The sequence below is a fragment of the Monomorium pharaonis genome, chromosome 5, assembly GCF_013373865.1.
Source record: "Monomorium pharaonis isolate MP-MQ-018 chromosome 5, ASM1337386v2, whole genome shotgun sequence".
NCBI lineage: Eukaryota > Metazoa > Arthropoda > Insecta > Hymenoptera > Formicidae > Monomorium > Monomorium pharaonis.
The window spans coordinates 19,835,832-19,858,280 of record NC_050471.1 but is presented as its reverse complement, the minus strand read 5'-3'; the positions used below and the strand labels follow the sequence as shown (position 1 = coordinate 19,858,280).

At 36.0% G+C, this 22,449-nt stretch overlaps 1 protein-coding gene and 1 pseudogene across 1 annotated transcript in view; one reads left to right on the top strand and one right to left on the bottom strand.

The window, feature by feature from the left end:
* Positions 1-22,449, bottom strand: part of LOC105830089 — a 105,575-nt gene that overhangs the window by 60,408 nt on the left and 22,718 nt on the right. The window contains exon 3 of the mRNA XM_036287049.1: positions 4,821-5,198. Within this exon, the coding sequence (XP_036142942.1) occupies positions 4,821-5,198 (378 nt within the window). The remainder of the gene's footprint in view (positions 1-4,820; positions 5,199-22,449) is intronic.
* On the top strand, positions 14,644-22,050 carry LOC118645619 (annotated as a pseudogene).

Sequence of the window (22,449 nt, the reverse complement as noted above, 5' to 3'; positions counted from 1 at the left end):
AAGAATCCGAAGCATACACCGTTTGAAATCTAGCATAGGAAGAAGCCGGATTTGTCACATATCAGAGTGTTCGTATATGCATATTTCGCACCAGATGCGAAGAAAACTAGATGCAAAGGCAAAACGAATGTTATTGATTGGCTACGAAAACGACTCTGTAAATTATAGACTGTTCGACCCTGAAAAGCGATCAGTGACAGTGTCTAAGCACGTTACCTTCAACGAGCAAGCTGAAAAAGAGGATCCATCGACAAACTGCAGCGACGAGTTGGTAAGACTACCCGAAATCAAGGGAATAGCCAACACAAGCCATAACATAAAGTTCGACCCAGAACGAGACGACGATGAGTCTGGCGAAAATGAGGAGAGGAAACGAGAACCGGCGAGTGATAAACGGAGCACGCTGAGAGATCGGGCAAGTATAAAACCACCTGATATGAAGTAAATGCAACCGAGTATACCCCGTTAACTTTCAGACAAGCGATAAATGGATCTAAATCCGAGCAATGGAAACGTGCAATACGTGAGGAACTAAAGGCACATGATCGGAACGATACATGGTCAATCATATCCGTGGACCGAAATAAAAACCTCTTAGATACCAAATGGGTATTCAAGATTCTAAAAGACGAAAATGGACACATCAAGCAATACAAGGCACGATTGGTGGCGCGCGGCTTTCAGCAAAAGGAGGGTCTCGATTACACCGAGACTTTTGCTCCAATGGTGCGCTACGATATTCCTTGCGGGTATTCCTGGCGACAACTGCACAATTGAATCTCGAGTTGATTCAATTCGACGTGAAGACGGCGTTCTTGCATGGCGAAATAAAAGAAGAACTCTACTTAAAATTACCGGACGGGCTAAAAGTCGACGGCGACTCGAGTGCCGTGATGTGTCGTTTGAACAAATCACTTTACGGAATCAAACAAGCCGCGCGATGTTGAAACGCAAAAATCACAGACTTTTTGCAAAAATTCAATCTTGTACCATGCGAATCCGAAAAATGTATTTATGTCGGTGAGATGAACAATGTACGTGTATTTCTAGCACTATTCGTAGACGACGGTTTGATTGCATGTGAATCTCATGTGATTCTCAATTTAATTATTGACGAGTTAAGTAAATCTTTTGAGATAATTCTGGGCGATGCGTCAACGTCCGTCGGTTTACAGATAGAGCGCGATTAGATCGAAAAATCAATACAGATTCATCAAAAGGCGTATATCGCGCAAATAATACAACGATTCGGTTTAAGCGAAGCAAAGTCGGTATCCATACCTGCGGATCCACACGCGATTGGTCCAGTGGAAGAAAATGGATCGAATACTTCAATCTTTCCGTACAGAGAGGCCATGGGTTCGTTGATGTTTCTGGCTATGGTATCGAGACCAAACACAGCTTTCGCAGTGAACGTACTCAGTCGATTTTTAAACAAATATAACCAAAATCACTGGAACGCAGTGAAACGCGTTTTCAAATACTCGATAGGAATGCGGAACTTGGAATAATGTACAAAAGCGATAAAAATTTCCTGTTAGTAGGATATTTGGACGCGGATTTTGCGGGCGATATAGAGACACGGCGTTCGACAACCGGTTGTGTTTATGCTTGCAAACGGTCCGATAAGTTATCCAAGTTGGACGTCGCAACGGCAAAAATCTGTGACTTTAAGTACAACCAACGTGGAGTATGTAGCGGCCGCAGCGATGGCAAAAGAAGCTGTATGGCTTAGGAAGCTAATAAATGATATCGGATGTCGATGCAAGGAAGCTACAGTCATCTATGTAGACAATCAATCTGCGATTCAATTAGTAAAGAATTCTGTGTATCACAAAAGAAAGCACATCGATATCCGCTATCATTTTCTACGCGAGAAAGTAGAAGAAAACGAACTAAAGTTGTGCTACGTTCCAAGTAATTTACAACGAGCGGATATTCATACGAAAGCCGTTCCTAGAGAACGTTTCAAAGATCTGTGTGCAATGCTTAAATTAACAGGTAAATGTGTGAAGCACTTAAGCGGTGGGAGTGTTGGATAAAAACCGTATTTTGTTTATGTGCTCCCGCGCTTCACGCAATTTTTTTGGTTGGAAACAGCGCATGCGTTCGCGCGCGTGATTGCTCTCTCCCTTCCCTCTAGTTAGTTTACAGTCGAAATCGAGTCGAGTCGATCACGCACGAGTGCATGCTTTTTTCATCTTGTTTTGCACGGCGTTTTATTTTGTAATACCCGATTTTTGTACGATCTAAATATATCCTTTGGGATCTTACACCACGAGCTCAATATTTCCTGAAGTAATACCCGAAACTGTCCATTCCTACCTTATCTGGCAACACTCAACGATTACATATATGGCATATCTCGATGCGCATTACGAAGAGGTAGTGGATTTTGCGCATCGTGTATATGTGTGTGGTGTGTTGGACGAACATAATGAGAAAATATTGCCCGGAAGAAATACATAAGTTTTACCTCTTCGTCTCTGAATGACTTTTTGAAGATGCAGAACCTAATACATCTTGACGAATTTCATGCTATATTCGCTGTAATGCCATCTCTACTATTTCAATGCAATATTTTCTTCTGTTTAACGCACACACACACACACACACACACACACACACACACACACACACACACACACACACAAAATGCGCAAAATCTGGCAATCTTCTTGTGGTGCGCATTGGGGTAATGCCAATGCTGGCGGTAACAGGCATAAACAAACTAAAATGCATAGGTAACTTTGATACGTCATAACTCCGCCAAAAAAATCGTACAGACTTCCATTTTATCAATTTGTAGGAAAAAGTTCACATTTTACGATAATTCTTATAATGTTTAAGAGAAAAATTCATTGCACCTCATGGAGTGCATCAAAGTATGAAAATTTTTAAACAAAAAATATGTTTTTACTTTTGAAGAGATGTCGAAAGAGAAAAAAGGACAAAATCAAATCTGACAAGTGCTCTTTAAAGTGGAGACTTCAAGCTTTAAAATGAAAAAAAAAAGCTTTCCACTACGATAAGTTTTAACAAAGTTACGATTATTTGAAGTTGAAGGAAATTTTAGTATAAATCTTTATTGCGCTAATTTTGTTGCTCATTGTGTATAAATACTACGCCACACAATTAAAAAAACACTTTAAAAATTGCAAAAAAGGATATCGAAAAAAAGTGATATTTTACCGAAGGAAACTTTGGAATTTAGTTTTTTTTTTACAGTTTTGAAGGTACTGAGTTCAAATATAATAATCTAAACTATTGAAACTTTGGGGAAATATGTTGTACTTGAGATAATGTCAGCGATCTCTCTCTCTCTCTCTGTATAATTATATAGGTGAATCTGTTCACATACGTATACATGAATGTGCCCAATCTGTTCAACTAAATATCGCAAGTTCCGCGGTGACAGACCGAGAAAAGATTATGAACATATGTAAATAAGAGTATCCAAAGTGTTTATATTTTTTTGCGATAAAAACATGAGTGTTAAAAAATTAGCGTTGTGGTTATGCTACATGTTATTTCTGGGAGTTCGATTATATGAAGAAGAGGGAGGAAGGATGCATCCTTCATATTTAGTTGAATAGGTAATTGGACACATTCATGTATACGTATGTGAATAGATTTACCTGTATATTGATATCTGCATATTTGCTTAACGTATAACATGCATTATTCCTTATTTGCATTTCGCTATGGTTAATTACACAGCTCATTGACATTATTTCAAATACAGTGTATTATGATATTTGGACTCAGCACCCGAAAAACTGTAAACAAAAACTAAATCACAAGGTTTCCTTCTCTGGCAAAAAATTATTGCTTTCAACACCCTTCTTGTGTCGATTTTGAAGAAGACATATCTTAGCTTTAGATAATCGTAAGACAATGTTCTTTGTGCGTTTTAAATTGTGTAGTCTCGATTTCGAGGAGTACAAGGAAGCATTTTTCGCTTCATTAAACTATTACTTTTGTGACAACTTAATATCAAGTGTTGGAAAAATCTTGGAAATTTTATGACTTTGTAGTCTTCCATAGAAAAAGTAAAAATGCGATGAAATATGTCACTAAATTGAACTGCGAAGCTTTTTCTTTAAAATGGCGCAAGGGACATTGTTCTAGCATGCCTAGAAATCGAGTTATCGGGTTTCATTGTTATCCCTGCATTTTACAAGACTTTTGGCAAGTATCACTGGCATTGCGTTACTTGATGTACACCACAAGAGATTGCTAATAATTTTCTAGTAATTGAATTTTACTAGAATCATGTGTATATAAGTGTGTAGGTTAATATAAAATATAATGCCTGCGTATGTATATCTTTGAATGTGATTTGTGTGAAATTGAATTTGTATACTTTTTGTTCTTTGGAGTATATCAGAATCAGTTAATATTGAATATTAGAGGTCTATGTGAGTTATTTGTTGTATTTTAAATGAGCTTTTGACAACTTTATTAAATGAGATGTTACTTTTTCGGTTAATCACCTCACTTAGTCTCTCCATCATATTGATGCACCTGTTGATTTCACGGTGAGGAATTTCTTGTCAGATCTTCTGACGCATCCTTGCCTTAAGAATACTCTCAGCGTGAAATCAAAAAATCAATGCACACACTCAAAAACATATGTATGTAGGATTACACTTTACACTAACATGTACTCACAAATGATGTACAAAATCCAACTAAGCAACATCTCAGCGGTGCAATTGGATAACGCAAATACCGGTACTACCAAAAATCTTACACACTTTTTCGATTGATATACGTATATGGCATCTTTTTTAAAAAGTATAATTTTATTAGGTTACCTTTTTGAGATTAGTTAAATAATACGGCAGCCGCTTATCATGCCGTTTGATTTGTTTGTCAATACGCGTAGAATGGCAGCCGTATGCATAAATCGATGCAAATCTGGGTTCCAGGAAACTGGATTCTGTACGTATACGCATCTGGCTGCGTCCACGAGCAATTGGACTGGTGAGAAAATCTATTCCTGCCCGTCTCAGTCGCAATATCATTCTGCAGGATTCAGCAGAAATCAGGGCACGATGACTTCGTGGAATTAGAGACACTATTCCGGATACCGAAAGGTCGTTGAATACGATGCGCGTCCTCAGAGAATTGCGATCAGGATCGTACATGCATTGCTCCACTCGTGCCAAATGATCTCCGGGCTCCTTTGAGAGCTGCGAAATAGCCCAGGCTTATATACAAAGTGTTTTAAAATCACTGAATGTTTTTTTTAAAAGTGAATTTTTTGGAATTCCAAGACAAAAATTCTAATACGAAAATGTCGAGGCTCTAATTGTTTGAAAATTATTAGCGATCAAAGTTCACGAATTATAGAGCTGACGTTTCGCGCGCTTAGGCATGGTGTTATAATAAATAGTAAAAAGTGGTATCATGAATCGAGTATTTCGAATCACTTCATGATTTTCATACAAATATCCAATAATATTTTTATTAAAAAATTATTTCTGCTTCAAAACTACTATTGGTTACATTACATACGCATAATTAATATCAGTTTACATCACAAAATATCAAATCAATATGGCAAGACATGACATCAAAATATAACTGTATTTACATTTGCTTTGAGACGTAAAAAAATTATTGAATATGTTGATAAAGTAGGACTGAAACATGTCAAATAAATATATTTGTAGATTTATATTTTAAATATATATAATAATTATTTATATTGAGTTATTTTTTTATGAATTTTTATGACAGATATATATGTTTGGATAAAATTAACTTTTATATTCTTAATTTTTGTAACGTTTTATTAAGGTAATTATTAAGAAATATGTATGTATGCAAATTTGACATAAATGAATTAAAATCAGGTATTTAACATTTGTAAGCTTTACTTTATCATTGTATTTAATAATTATTTTCACGTCAAAAATACTTATTTCTATCAAGACATACACTGCACTAAGTAAACGTGCAGCCCGAAACCGCATCTGTCTACGCGATTTGTGAATACGTGAGATTATCAGATTTCAATCAGTGGTTAAACCGATTGAATTTTAACTAGACTCAATCGAAAGCTTGGGTTTTATTTGTAAAAGAAAACTTTTTTCTACATGTGATTTTTTTCTACAAGAGATATTGCGTAAAGTCCAAAATATGAAAATTTCATGTAAGAATGCCGGATATTATGGAAAATTCATTAACAAATTTTTCAGAATCGCAAAACCGTTAACTAAATTAACAAAGAAAATGGAAAAATTCGCGTGGGCCGTCATGCAACAAATAACATTTAACACACTAAAAGAAAAATTAATGATCAGTACTTCAATATCCAGATTTTACGAAAAAATTTAATGTGACCACTGACGCTTTCAATTATGCAATCGGAGCGATATTGTCACAGGGACTAATACACAACGACCGTCCCATTGCTTACGCGAGCAGAATATTAAATCGCGCAGAGAAAAATTACAGTACCACCGAGAAAGAATTACTAGCGATAGTGTGGGCTGTAAAGTATTTTCGACCATATGCATGAAACTAAGTTCAAGATCGTGACCGATTATAAACCTCTCATATGGTTGTTTAATGTAAATGACCCCGGGTCAAGATTGATTCGATGGCGATTAAAATTGGAAGAGTACGATTATGAAATCATTCATAAAGCTGATCGAATGAACGCGAACGCCGACGCGCTAAGTCGCAACGTGAACCGGGAAGCTCACGTTACAGAAGCAGCTGATAAAGTCCTCACGCTAGACGAAGACGGCGAACACGCACGTACATCTACTAAAGATGAAAAAGAAGAGGACAACGAATGCGAACCAGCATATACAGAAGAAAAGAAGAAACAAATCTTATATGAATACCATGATGCACCTATGGGAAGGCATCAAGGAATTAAAAGGATAATAAAATGAATACGATTAAAACATTAACGGCCGATGTAGAGCGGTACATCAAAAAATGCGAGCTATGCCAAAAAAATAAACTTTCTTGAAGAATAAAGGCACCTCTTGTCGTCACAGATACGCCTAGCCGATCCTTCGAGAAATGTGCGCTCGATATTGTAGGATCACTAACATTAACAAAAAATGAAAATCGGTACCTACTAACCTTTCAGGATCATTTTGCAAAATTTAGTAAGGTGATACCAATACCGAACCAGGAAGCAAATACCGTGAGCAAAGAATTTGTCACGAAAATTGTCCTGGAATACGGAACGCCAGAATACGTACTAACGGATCAAGGCACAAATTTTATGAGTGAAATATTCAAAAATACGTGTAAATTACTAAAAATAAATAAAATTCAAACTACCGCCTACCACCCCAAGAGCAATGGAATTCTCGAACGATCGCATCAAACTCTAGCCGAATATTTGCGACATTATATAAACAGAGACCAAACCGACTGGGACGAATGGATCCCATACGCGATGCACACGTACAATACAACGCTTCACACGGCGACAGGGTACATACCGTTTGAATTAATATACGGTCGACAGGCAGAACTGCCGACAGCCCTAACAAAACAGCCTAAACCTATAATTACGATTATGTGCAAGAATTAAGGGAGAGGTTAAGGGCCGCAAACCGTGTAGCACGCAAAAACATAAAAGAAGAAAAGGCCAAGGTCAAAACGCAGTATGATAAAAAGGAGAAGGAAACGAAATTCAAAATCGGCGAAAAAGTACTATTATATGATGAAAACGCTCCGATACGGACGATTTAAAAAACTAGATGCACAGTGAACTGGACCGTATACCGAAACCGAAAAACGTTCTGATGTAAATTATACAATAAAAAGAGGAAGAGCTTATGTCGGTATCGTTGTATTAATTTGTAATTAAAAAAAAAGTTTTTTTTAAATAGCACGATATACGAAAAGGCTTTGAACATATTGTGAGATATAGGTATGTATATATGTATGTGTGATATTGCGATTGTGATACAGCACGGGACACGACGCGTACTCGACGAGCTCTCGGACGATTCTGCCCCTTGCTCTCCAGTCCTCTCCTTATATCCTCGGCCAATTCTTTTATCTCGCGGCCGCCGATTTCCTTTTTGGAAAAAACATTTTGTCCGCCGCGCTTTTCTTTCACTCGCTGCCGACGCCGCGTCGCCAACGAACGTCGCGACTTCTACCCGACGCCGCCGCACACACACATAGACACTTTTCCACTCTTCTTCACACGCATACGCACACGCAAGACTTTTCGGGGCAACCTTTGTTTTCCGCAAAATCGCCGCGCCGACAATCACACCGCTTACATCAATCGCTTCTGCCTTTTGCTCGAAGCTCCCGCACATACACATACACACACACGCACACTCGCACATGCACACGTACACACATACGCTCACCTTTCTACATGTATGTATGTATATATGAGAATATTAATGTGCGGGATTAATGTTAAGAAAACAAGAAATTTTTATTTCTATGCGAGGGAGGTATGTGGTAGCCCACAAGTATAACTTTACATTTTAGCTTATAACACAAGATTGCAATTTTATGAATAGCGTTCGTCCACAGTGGACACAACAATACCAATGTATCTATGTATGCGTGTATGTAAAAAAGAAGAGATTTTTTTGGGGGGAGCTGCAAATTATCCCATATAGACAAAAAGATGTCTTTTAGATTTCTAAAAGACATCTTGCGATTTCTTGCGATATCTCGCATTTTTTACGAAAAGATATCTTCTCGCGATCTAAAAGATGTCTTATACAACAGTTTGAGATATCTTTTAGATATCTGGCGATGTCTAAAAGACATTTTGAAGAAATCTAAAAGATATCTTGAAGAAATCTAAAAGATATCTTAAAGATATCTAAAAGATGTCTTTTAGGAATCCAAAAAATCTATATAAGACATTATAAAGATATGTCTTTTGTACGTCTTGAAGATCTTTTTTAGAATTCTTTTTAGACATTTATAAAGATTTATACATTTATGCGGAGGCTCAGAGAGCTTTCTCCGAGAAGAGGTGCGAAGACCCGTGGAATTCTCCATCAGGGTACAAAAAATTTATTACGTAGGTTCTAAGAGGGTTGAAAGCTTACTACGATTGCTGTAAGTTAATCCATCGCCGTAAGTGATCTTCTTATATAGCTCTCAGAATGTAAATTACATCACGAGAAAGGCAGCATCGCGTCGTCGCCTATAGCGGCGATTCCGCGAACTACATCACGACTGCGGATGCTGCACGCGTGTGCACATTGTATTGTGGCGGATGTTTCACCGCTACATGAACTACTAAATTATGATTTAAAATGTTTTTTTTTTAATGTTGAGTAATAAATATATAAAGACGTTTATAGATATCTTAAAGCAATTCTAGAATTGGTCTTTAAGATATATGTATAAAAGACATTTTTAACCTCTAGAAGATCAACCCTTTTTTGGCCGACTTTTTTATTTTAATACTAAAACATTTTTGTCCTTATCAGTGAAATAAACTACGAAGAAGATAACATCACTTTAACCCCTAATATTATTAGGCTTTTAGTTCGAAAAAAAGTGATTATTTTTTTGTTGTATTTGAACTTTATATTACTATTTATTGTTAAAATGATTGTTTAGCGTCATTTGCAATAAAAATGTTGAAAAGTATGTATATAAAAATATAATTATGTAGCACTTTATGAAGTACAGTATATAAAGTGTCATTAAAGTAACATATCAAATTATTTCGAAATAAGTGCATATATTATGTTAAAAGAAGTAATTTTAGCTAAATGAATATATTGTGTTTTCGGTAAATTTAATTATAAGCCTAATATAAGGCTTCTGGCTAGGAAGAGGGGCACAACAATTGGCATTTAGTTTATAACTACGTCTTAAATCTGACGAAATTTGTCGGCGAGCAGTTTATATAAACTGATATTATTAAATTAATATATTTTGAAAGAATTATAATCAGCACCAAGTTCTAGCTGCGACCTTTTAGGCTTTCTCAACTTTATTGATATGTTTAAACATATATATGGCCTAAAAACTTCAATGTTAAATTTACGTATTTCACAAGTTTATATATCAAAGATTTGTAGCATATGAATTGCGATAAATAATATTTACTAAATTGAAATATATTTTTTTCTTTATTTTTACATACATGTTTATTTCAAGTAAATATTACTTGAAATTAGTAAGTAAAGTATTCTTCGCAACAATTTCTGGTATGTATAGAAGAAATTAAAAATTTAATTGATTGTTCTTTTTTAAATATTTTTGTATGTGTTTGACGATATTGCATTCAATCGCGGAGAGGGCTGAGAGCGGAAAGCGAAAAATGGAGAAAGCAGAGAGCAAATAACACGAAGAAAAAACAGAGAGCGCAAAAAACGAAGAGAATGGAGTGCGCGGAGATTAGAGTGGACAGCGAAAATAATGAAGAGAGAGAGGGGGGGGGAGAGATTTGTTCTTATGTATTTGTTGTGTAGATGTGTATACACCAATTGCAATTTAGAAAATATTAAAATATTAGTAACAATAATTATAAAAAATTTATAATTACGGACTATTTATTTATATTACAATGAACCGTTTTTATTATTTCTTTATAGAAGCACCAATTTCTTTTAAATAAAACATTTGTCTTTATTATGTTTTTTGGTTTCTAAAATATTAAAATATTAATCAAAACATTATACCATTATAATAATTATACCATTTAATATATACAAAACTATATTATTGAACAGAACATTTTAATATTAAAAAGTAATAATTAATAAACTTTATCAAGAGTAGTAGCTCGCGTCAAGTAAACGCGCAGCGCGAGACTGACCGTGTTCTCGAGGGGCAGGGACGGGCGGTGTCCCGAGCAGCCCCCAGCCCCCCGACGGCCCGCGTTGCAAACGGCAAAGGGAGGGGGGCCTCCGTGCCCAAAGCTTAGGGCCCAGCCCCCCCCCCGGGCGGGCGAGACTTTTACATGACCCGGAGGGAGGGTCGCGCTATATTAGCGACCCCGTTCGTCCCTCCGGGCCGGCCTCCTCGCTCTCGTTGTTTGGGCGCGCCGTCGACGTCGACGCGCCCACTCCTCCCCCCCCCGTTATTGTTTGGGGGAAAGGCGGGGGCATTTATCGCTCGCACCAGCGTGCCGAGGGACAAGTCCTCGCCGGGCCTAAGCTTAGCTCGTAGAACACCGCGCTCTCTCTCCCACAGTGGGTGGCCACACAGTGGTGGCAGCGAGTCGTGTCCTCCTTCCGGACTCGGCACAGAAACTCCCCGAAACAACCATGTCCGGTGAAGACCTGCGCTATCCGGAAAAACGTCCTGCCCCAGCCCCGGTCCAGCCAGTTCGCCAGTACCGGGGCCAGGGCCCCGACGGTCCATTGGCCCGCGCAGCCTGGACTGTTCAGGCGCACGCGTCACTCTTCGGTCAATGACCGCCGGGCCTGGAGCCTCAGCAGGCGACGGACCCCGTCCGTCACCATCCCACTCCCCTCCTGGATCCATCGCGTCTGCTCGTAAACTCAGGCCTGAGCCCTCGCGACCAGATTCAGGGGGGGCATGCCCGACAGGGCCGTCGCCGCCGCGTGGGAGGTCGTACGGTACGCCCTCGCAGCCCTGATGGCCATGTGCCGCTGCACGGAGTGCAGCAGCGACACGCTTCTTCGATTCTTTTTGGCCATCAGGGCGCCGGCCCAACGGGATCACTCGCCTCACCTGAGTTTACTGATAATAAAAGACGTCTACTTTTACCGCGAGTCGTTATTCTACTATTCCTCTGCCTTGGCAAGCGAGCTTTTGTGAAGGCTGTATCAGCCCACCAACTACAAACACAAACAATATATAAACTCGAAATATTTTATATATTTTTTATAATAATCACATAAACATTTATTTTAAATATTATCATAAATATTTATTATAAATATTTTTCCTTATAAATATTTTATTGTCGTAAACCCATGTGGTGCAGAGAATGCATTGTACATACACACACACACACGCGCGCGCGCGTGCGCTCGTGCGTGTGCGCGTGGAGGTGCGAGGGGGCTTCGCCCTCCCTCCCGCACCCACCCTGTCCAACCCATGTACTATTTGCAATGCACCATCGTATCGTGTGCAATCGGGTTTGTATGCAAACGAGTCGGTGCGCAATCGGGTCCATGTGCAAACAGGTCGGTGCGCAATTAGGTCCGTGTGCAAATGGGTCGGTGCGCAATTGGGTCCGTGTGCAATTGATTCGGTGTCCAATTCAAACGTTATGTGTTCGATTGTTGTTGTGTTCAATAGGGTCTGTGTCCGATCGGGACAGTGTACAATCGGGACCGTGTCCAATCGAGCCCGTGTCTGATCAGAATTGTGTCCAATCGGGTCTGTGTCCAATTGGGACTGTGTCCGATTTGGAAATACTACTGTGTCTAGTCGCTTATGTACGCAATCGGGACAATCTCGTCCGTTTAACACTGTATCCGTTTCGCACTGTGTTCGTTTCGCACTGTGTTCGTTTTGCACTATGTCCGTTCTACTCAGCCTGCTGTGTCCGTTTATTACTGTGCGCATTTGGGACTCACTCAAAAAAATTGGTCACCGTTATGTGATACAATACTTTCATTTGAAAGGTCTCAGTCCAACCAATATCAAAGTCGAGCTAGATTCTATTTTGGGGGAATTTGCTGTCGGTAACCGACAGTTTTATTGAAAATTTTGGTAGTTTTCTAAAGAATTTTATTGATAATTATTAGCATTAAAAGCATTTTTCAATTTTTAATATCAATGAGTCAACTTCTCCGTCACTGACTTTCTCTTGTACCTCCGCGCTTATTGACTTACTACAATGATAAATTAAGGCGAAACTATTTACCGTATCGAAAAATAGTATTAGACATTTCTTTTTAGATTTTCATTCTCTACCGCATAGTGCTAAGCAAATCCGATGCTTTTGTAACACCCTATATATATATATATATATATATATATATATATATAAAACTGTAAACTTATATATGTTGACCCCAGATCTTAAAACACAATATTAAAACGAGCAACAACACACATAGTATTCTACAAAGCGTTAAAGACCAGTGTAACGTTTGATAGTCAGAGGCAGAATCTTATATATATATTTCATATATACATATATATATATATATATTCAATTTATAGATCTATATATATATATATGTATATATGAAATATATATATAAGATTCTGCCTCTGACTATCAAACGTTACACTGGTCTTTAACGCTTTGTAGAATACTATGTGTGTTGTTGCTCGTTTTAATATTGTGTTTTAAGATCTGGGGTCAACATATATAAGTTTACAGTTTTTTACAATACGCATATCAGTTTATGTTATTCATAACACGTATTCCATCGTTTTTTATCTTTTAGATTTATTTTAATATGAAAACCGACTTGCGAAAAAATTTCATTATTTTTAATTTTATTATTTATTTAATTATATTATTTATTGGTTCACATTTTTATTTATTATGACACAATTTGATACGCCATGCGCTGTTTTATGGTTGTTCAATAGTCATTATTTTTAACTGTTTAATTAGATTTTCGTGTCCGTTATTTCATTCATGTTTAAGTTCATACATATTGGTAATTTATTATGACTGAAGAGGACTAACAAGTATAGTCGAAACGTTTCGAAATTTAATATTTTTTAACACAGCTGGTTATTAGTCGTATTTATAATTATATAATGTTTATTTAATAAATTATAATGTATTAGGAAGATTTGTCTTGGCTCGATATATTGACCTGTTTATCGTATTATTTATATATATATATGGGACGTTCTTTGTAAAATCGGCCCTCCCTTCCTGCACATTTTAGTTCTTGAGATAAATAAATGGTCAAGTGCTGAAAATTTTCATTGATCCTTCTACTTTTGAATGCCGTTTGGCAAATTTGAAAATGCAAGATGGCGGACCCAAAATGGCGGCCAAAACAAAAATAGAAGCCATTATTTATAATATAAAATAACATTTGCACATTATTGGACTCTGAAAAAGGCCGATTTAGGTGTGTCCTGATTTTAGGCAGTGTTGTTAACCTCCCTTAAAATACTCTGGGTTAAAATAACCTCCAAAAAATGTATAAAATTGAAATTAAAATTAAAATTCATTGATATCCATTTTGAAATAATTGGATTAATCTTAATCTTGAATGTTCAAAAAATACACCTAATTTTTAGTTCAAAATATATTATTTGTTCATCGCAGTAACCATTAAAAGTGGCTTTGGGTTATTTTGACCCAGTGTATTATAGCTATGTCTCATACAGGAAGTGTTTTAAGGGTTAAAAGTAACATAATTTTTCTAATTTGTAGCTTATAAGATATGGTATTCCATAAAATGAAAAAAATATTTTGTTTTTAACAACTTTGCTCTGAGGTTACGTAACGTATATACTTATTACTTGTATTAATATGGCCATCATTCTACTTTATTTTCATCATTAGAGTACCTTTTTATAAGTACCTTACCACAATCAATCACAAATCCGTGATTTTTTAAAATCTGTGGTACTGGCTGAGCAGTCTCAAATCTTTTATTAAGTTTTCTTTTAATTTTTTCATGGTAATTTTTGTTAAAATAAAAAACATTAATTTTTTTGAAATAATTTTTTGCCCATTTATAAACAGTTTGTGGTGTTAGTATTTTTGTTTAAGTCCGTCAAGCATTTCTTCTAATTCAATTTCTCTGGATGAACGGTTTTTATCTTCAGTTTTGCAAAAGATATCATCATTATCTACATCCATTTCTAATAAACTTTGAGAACATTCAATATATGAAATAGAATCATTTAATTCATCTAAAAGAGCATCACTGCTTTCTTTATTAGAGCGATACTTTTTTACACATTGAGAGCAAATTTTGGAATTTTTAGGTAAACCAGGAAATTGTTCTAATACAAACTTAGATACTTTTCGCAGATATTTACCTGCGTGACCTCGTTCACCTGGTTTTTTGAACGGGTTAAAGCACCTGTCTAAATGATATGTATTAGACATTTTTAATTTGACCAGAAAATAACAAGTATTAAAAATGATTTCAAATAGAAAAAAATGTTGCTAAATCAATGAAAGAAAAAAATACGATAGATACACTGAGAAAAATCTCTCGGAAAAAACTAATACAACATTGTAGATTTTATTTTGTCAGATAAATAACTTTAAATTGTAATGTGATAGAAAATAGAAAATACACAGATTAGCTATAATTTTGTAGTAAATTTATTTTGTTACATGTAAACACAAAAACTGTGACTTTATGAAACAAACACGCAAATAAATTTTATTAATAAGAAATATAACATTTATCTGTAGCGTTTTGGATAATTATAATACATTAAAAATAACTTGTTATACATTAGTTATGAAATTATGCTATAAAATTCAGTTAAAATTTATTGCGTTATTGTAGTACTCCATAAAATAATATTTTAAATATTTAAAACAGCTAACATTAATTTGTTGTAACGTATTGCTTGTTTTATCATATAGTTTATAGTCACTGTGAATACAATTTGTTCATTTTACTTGAACTTAAACCTTAAACACTTTACTATAAAAAATAAACTGCTTTACAATAATTGTTGATATGTTTTCTACAATTTGTCATAAAATATTCTAGTGTCTGCATGGTGCGAAGCTACGCGTGCGCACGCATGGCTTTGTCTCGCCTGTTTTTGTTCTTCAACGTTCGTTATGTGCGGTTATGATTGTGTAGGTACATACCTGACTACCTATAGTGTTAAAAATTTTATTGTGATTATCCATGATAGATTCTTTTGTAGTGAATATTTTAAAAGAATGGGGACTAGAAGAATTGACTCCAACATTTGCAGGTAAGTTCTAAAATGAGGCAATCAAATAACCCGGGAAAAAAAGTTTATATCTAATTATGTATAATTAGATCATATTATATATAATTACATATAATAAGACCAATTTATACATTAATTTATATATTATTTATAATTATATCAAAATATTTATAACTTTATATCAAATTATGCAACATTATATTTTTGAGTGGATAATTGTATCAAAATATTTATAACCCCATAGTGAATTATACAACATTTTATTAAAATTACTTTTCGAGTAAATAAATATATATAATTATATCAAGATATTTACAAACCCATATTGAATTATACAGCATTATATTAGAATTCTTTTTTGATTAAATGATTATATATAATTATATCAAAATATTTATAACTTCATATCATATTATTCAAAGTAATATTAGAATTTTTTCAATTTAAATTATATACAAATTTATATATAATTGTATCAAATTAGATATAATTATATATATACTTTTATGTTTGATTAAAGTATATATAATAATGTGTTTGCATTAAATTCGCATAAAAATACAATTTTTATGTTATAGAATAAGTAATTTTATTTTCATATATGTATGCGCGCGTGCACAGAATTCATCGTTCACATAATTGAAGCACAGAGATAGCATAGAGATAGCACAGAGATTAAAAAAAAAAACTCAATAATATATATATCATCAATTATGAATTCTTTTTGAGATGCAAAAAGAATTATTTTTATAAAAAAAGATCTCAAAAAGAATTGATAATTGGTGACATAATTGGTGACGTACAATTGAATTCTTTTTGAACTCTGTGCTATCTGGGAAGATTAATTTCTATTGCATATTATAAGTTTTATAATTTATAATATTTTAAAATTTCAGACAAATTCTAATTAAAAATTTTTTTTATTAATAATGTTGATTTATTTTATTGCAAAATTTGAGCAATATTTTTTTATATATGTATAAAAATATTTTATATAAGAATGTTTATGTAAATGAATACAAGAATAAATAAATAATCTTCTATTCATAAAAATATATTTTAATTTACCATATTTATCACAAAAATGTGATTCATTAAATGGGACCCATTAAAAATTTGATCTAATTGTATTTAAAAACATATAATTATATCTAATTATGTGTGCATATACACTGAGAGAAAAGTGTCTAGTATTTTACTATAAATTATAATAATTTAAAATAATAATATAGTTGAATATCAAATAGAAATAGTCAATCGAATTAACCATTTTTATATAATAAATTCAATCACAATTATGGTAAATGTAATTAAATTCCTAACATTCTATATTATATAAATTTAAAAAGTATGTCGTTCGCGGATTTCCGCTAGGCGACGCACGCGGCACCTTTCTCCTAATGCAATTTACACTCTAGGCTACATCAAAGGCTACATAAGCAGACCACTCACGGTGACAGAAACCGGATCAACCTATGCTATCGTAGTGAGCTTTCGGGACATATGTATTTTTTATTATGTCTTAAAGACACATCTTAGCTGTCATGGCTAAATTTTAGCTTCGGTGACGAATCCTTTTTAAGAAAATGTATTAAATCCGAAAAAACTTTTCTCTCTGCCCGGGAAAAAATGTATATATCTAATTATATATAATTAGTATAACTTTGTAGATTTAATTATATCTAATTAGATCAGGTAAAAACCATACATAATTAGATCTACAAAGTTATACAAAATTATATATAATTAGATATATACATTTTTTCCCGGGAAGATTGACACGCGACATCATATTTAGGTTATAATTTTTTAATGTAAATTTTGCCGGTTTTGAGTAATCATTTTATAATTCCTGTTCTAGCCCAAAAAATTGACACCGAAGTGTTTAATATCCTTACCAATAATGATATTTAAAGCTTGATAAGCGAAGTGGGCACCAAAAGGAAATTTTTAAACAAGTATCAAAACTTCAAGAATTCTCTTCTTGTTACTGAAAAAGTAAGTTGTAAGATATCAACGCGTATCAACGTCCGTGTCCTATGTGTAAATAAAAATTGTGTACATGCGTTAAGAAAAATCTATCAAATATCTTGATCTTTTGAAAATCCTAAAATTCATATTCACACGTTGATCAACGCGAAGAGATGACTTATCGTATGTAGACAAGTCCGTACAAGTTGCACAGAAATCCGGCGAAAAAATGAAAATAAATGAATGAATGCATTGATAAATACGCATAGATATCTTAAGATATCTCTCTCCGTTTGTGCACTGAAAAAAAATTTGGTTGAATTAATCAAAAATTGGTGGAATGTGAACTAACGGTTCGGATTCTAATTAAACCTACCAGATTTCCAATTAATTTTACAAAAATTCTTGTTGAATTAATTTGAAATCTGGTAAGATCAACTAGAAATCTGAACCGTTAGTTCAATTCCAGTTAATTCAACAAGACTTTTTTTTCGTGTGTAAATTTCTAGTAATTCCTTGCTAAATACTTCTGTAAATATACTATTACAAATTTTATGAAATATTGATACAAACCTTTTTTTTAAACTTATCTTTGTTAATCAACAGTAATTTTTTGTCAAAAACCTAATATTTTTGGTTTAAAATATTAAACTATAGCTCAATAAATAATTATGCAAATCTGTTTTTCTAAAAATAACTTCTTATTACATATACAAATATATTATTATTACTTTTTATTACCTTGAAATTTCACTTTATTTCATTAAACATATGTTCAATTTCTCTTAAATAATTAAGTTCATTACAATCATATTAAGAGAAATAATCGAAATAATTGAACAACTTTCGAATATGTAATAATAAATACGTACCTTTATTAGTTTTACTTTAAATACACAAAAAAAGATTCTTTGATTACGGTATACTTATAAATTTGAATTTAGTGTCATAATAAAAAAATTCTGAAAGGACGGATTAAATTTATTAAAAAATCGTTTAAATTGCATGAAAATTTATATTTGGAGATTTTTGATATCGCTAATTTTAAATTCGATTTTCAAATTGTAAAAATAAAAAAGAAATTGCCGATTTAAAATAAATTTTGGAAAATTGTTTAAATTGTGCAAAAATTTATATTTTGATTTATGGTACTATTGATTCTAACTCAATTTACAAAAATCCAAAAATTGATTTTTAGATCAAGAACAAAATAGTGTTTTTGTTCCTATATATTCTAATAACTTTTTTTATATTCACTTTTATATTCAGATTTTTGGATTCAGGTAATCTTTGATAGTGACTTGACCTTACTTAACACGACTTTACCGTCGCTATCTGATATAAGTCTGTCGCTTTCTTTGTTTGAGCTTGTGTTGCAATAAAGTCTTTGAGATTCATTAAACGATTTGGTTTTCTTTCGACGCGAGCGTGTGTGTGTGTGCGGGAGTGTCTTACGGTGACTTGGCGCAACAATATTATATGTTATAATATAAATAATAATATATATTAATACATTTTAACATTTTCTATAAACATTTTTTTTAGAATCTCGACTGAAAGATTTACTCAACTGGCAAAGGAAATAAGTGAAGTGTTTTTACACGAAAATCCAAGCATTTATTACGTACCATATGTAAATGTGAAAGAAAAACCTAAAGCAGCCCGAGGGAAATAATGGAGTGCTTATACATATTGTTACGTCCGGCCGATTTTTCTCGCCGGCCGTCACGAGTTGGCCAGGAGTTGCGCTTCGCGATGACGCGTTACCACGGTAACGCAAACGTCGGCGGATTCACGCGCTCTCGGTGCCGGGCTCGGGCGATTACGCGCTGCGAGCATGCGGCCCGCTCTACCGACACGCATGCGTTAATTAAATGCGCTAATTTTTAACGAACCGCATTAGATATCGTGAAAACGCAAAAAGGGGAATAATCCCCCCCCTAGCCGGCTCTTTCCTAAGGCGCCTCAACCCCGAATTATCAATAGCAATCGTGCAAATCGAGTAATTAATCCAATTCATTAATTACTCCTCGGACAAAATCAAACTTACGCTCCCGCTGGCGCCGGTGCATTAACACTCGCACGGGACCATTTGGGGTAGGGCAGTAAGGGCCAGACGCCCTTAATTAATCAATTAACTATTGTAAGAAAACGAGTTCCGAACACGAGGAGGAGCACGCTGTACTTCCGTGGTACAGGAAACTCTTATCCTCAACTCCGTTTATAAAAACTCAACTAAGGAATGCGAGCGATTGCAAGAAGCGGGCGATAGTTGCACGCCCCGCGACTTCGAATTATGAATAGAGGAGTAAAAATTTATCTGATGACCACAAAATCGAACACGATAATTAAATAATCGCTAAATTAAGTGACAGGCATCAGCTGATTTATTGCTCTCCTTTCCGCGCTTTTCACCCCCGAACGCCCTCGGTTACGAGTATATAAACTGCGATTTTCGGGCGAAAATTGAGATTTTGCCTCCTTGTTTCGCGCCGAAAGGACGTTGGACGTGTTTCTTAGCGTTTCGTGGACTTATAATATTTTCATAATTTCGCGTACGGACTTATAATATTTTCGAATTTACACGTTCGAACTTAGAATATTTTCATATTTTCACGTTCGAACTTAGAATATTTTCATTAATTTCTCGTTCGGACTCAGAATATCTTGCGATACTCAAAAAGACTAGAGGTGGCAACTTCTCCCTCGCTTTACTAATCGCTATCTCTTTTTTTTTTATAAAACAAAGTACGACACTAGCGAGCGTGCGTGCGCATGTGATTTATCGAGTGAAGCGAATACTAATTGTGAAGGTGCGAGTTCTCTTCTTCTCTTCTTTTTTTTCCAAAGTTTAGTAAAAGCAGTGTTATTGAAATAAAATCTTTTTCTTTTCTTCCTCTTTTCCCCTGCGTCGCGAAATTGTGCGTGTGAAACAATCGGTGGTGCTTCGATCCCCCTTCCTTTTACATTTTGTATATAATTTTTCTTTTCTTTTTTTGTCTCCATTCATAGACATTGAGAGTGGTGAACCATGGCCCAGAGTTGCAGTTCTTAGGAAGCGTAGCGGTCTCCGTCACTCGCTGAGGGAACGCGTTTCAGCGTTCGCTCGCGGCACGCGGGAGCATCGTGCGCCTCGGTTCTCTCTCTCTCTCTCTCTCTCTCTCTCTCTCTCTCTCTCTCTCTCTCTCTGTCGCAACCTCCAATTCTTTCAAGAACGACTAGCCAACGGTGCGGGAAGGTGCGCGCTGAGAAACGTCCTTCCCCGTCAACCGCCCCTACAAAGTCGCAAGACTTTAGCGTAGGCGCGGGGTTATCGGCGCGCTACATGCGTTCCGACATTTCTGACAGCACCGGAGCGGACACTAAAGACGGTGCAGCTACTTAACCTTAATCTATGGTGTGAGGTATACGTCTCTCGATCTCGTTCTATCCACGCCTCCGGGCGATCCAGCGTCCTCCGTACACCAATAGTCATCGCGCGAAGCACGACCAGACGCATCGTTCGCCAATTCGAATAGTAAATCTCCAATTTGCGTATTAGCAATTGTAACTATTAATCATAATTTATAATCTAAACAAGAGAACTAAAGATATGGCATTCCCCGCGACAGATGGGCAGACGGTTCTTTACGGTACCAGAGCTCGCCCGTGCCGAAATTCAGAAACACCGGGGCCCGTAGGTACTCTTTACCAAAAAGTATTAGCTTAATATAGGCCCTTACGAGCTCACTATACTGGTGGAAGCTAAGCTTAATTCCTCGTCGTGGGTGGTCTCCTTATATAAACCAGATGTTGTATTTCTCCTTCCGAGTTTGAGGCGCCGCGCTTTCGCCTAGTGGCGGCCGCGCGCACTACTCGCGGTCACCGGGGCCGCTGACCCAACCGCGGACGCTGCGTGCGCGCGCGCGCGCGTCGCGCTGTGGCGTGCCGCAACATGATCCCCTTGGTTGTTTTAAGGTCCCTCGAAACGGACTGGAGGACGTGATAGTCGTCCGCTTCTCGTCCGTTTTTCTGCTGGTTCCTCAGGAGGTTGTTCAGTCTGCTTGGATCCTCGTTCTTCTTGCTTGAGGACGTATGCTGGTTTTAGTCTGTCGATGGAGACATTGGCTGCACGTCCGTTTATGCGGATCTTAAACGTTTTTCTCCTCTGTTTAGGACAGGATATGGGCCGTCGTATGTTGCTTGTAGAGCTCCTCCTGGCGTGTCGTGCCTCAAGAAGACTTGCTGTGTCTTCTGCAGGTCCTTGTATACGAAGGTGGTTCTCTCTCCATGCCTCTTGATTCGTGGTCAAAGGTTTTTCATAATCTTCCCCAGCTGGGTTGCAAAACCCTTTGTGTTGTCTGGCATGCCGGAGTCTTTGAGGAATTGTCCAGGTAGACGGATTGATTCCCCGAAGACCATTTCTGCTGGCGTGGCTTGCAGGTCTTCCTTCCACGCGGCTCTTACGCCCATGAGTATTATCGGGAGTACTGCTACCCAGTCTTCGGTTTCGTGGCTTTTGATTGCTGCCTTTAATTGCCTGTGGAACCTTTCTATCATCCCGTTGGCTGCCGGGTGATAAGCTGTGGTCCTGAGGTGCTTGAATCCTGTGAGTTTCGTCAGCTTCTTGAACAGCTCGGACTCAAACTGCCGCCCTTGGTCGGTTGTAATCCGTGCCGGCGTTCCGTATTTAAT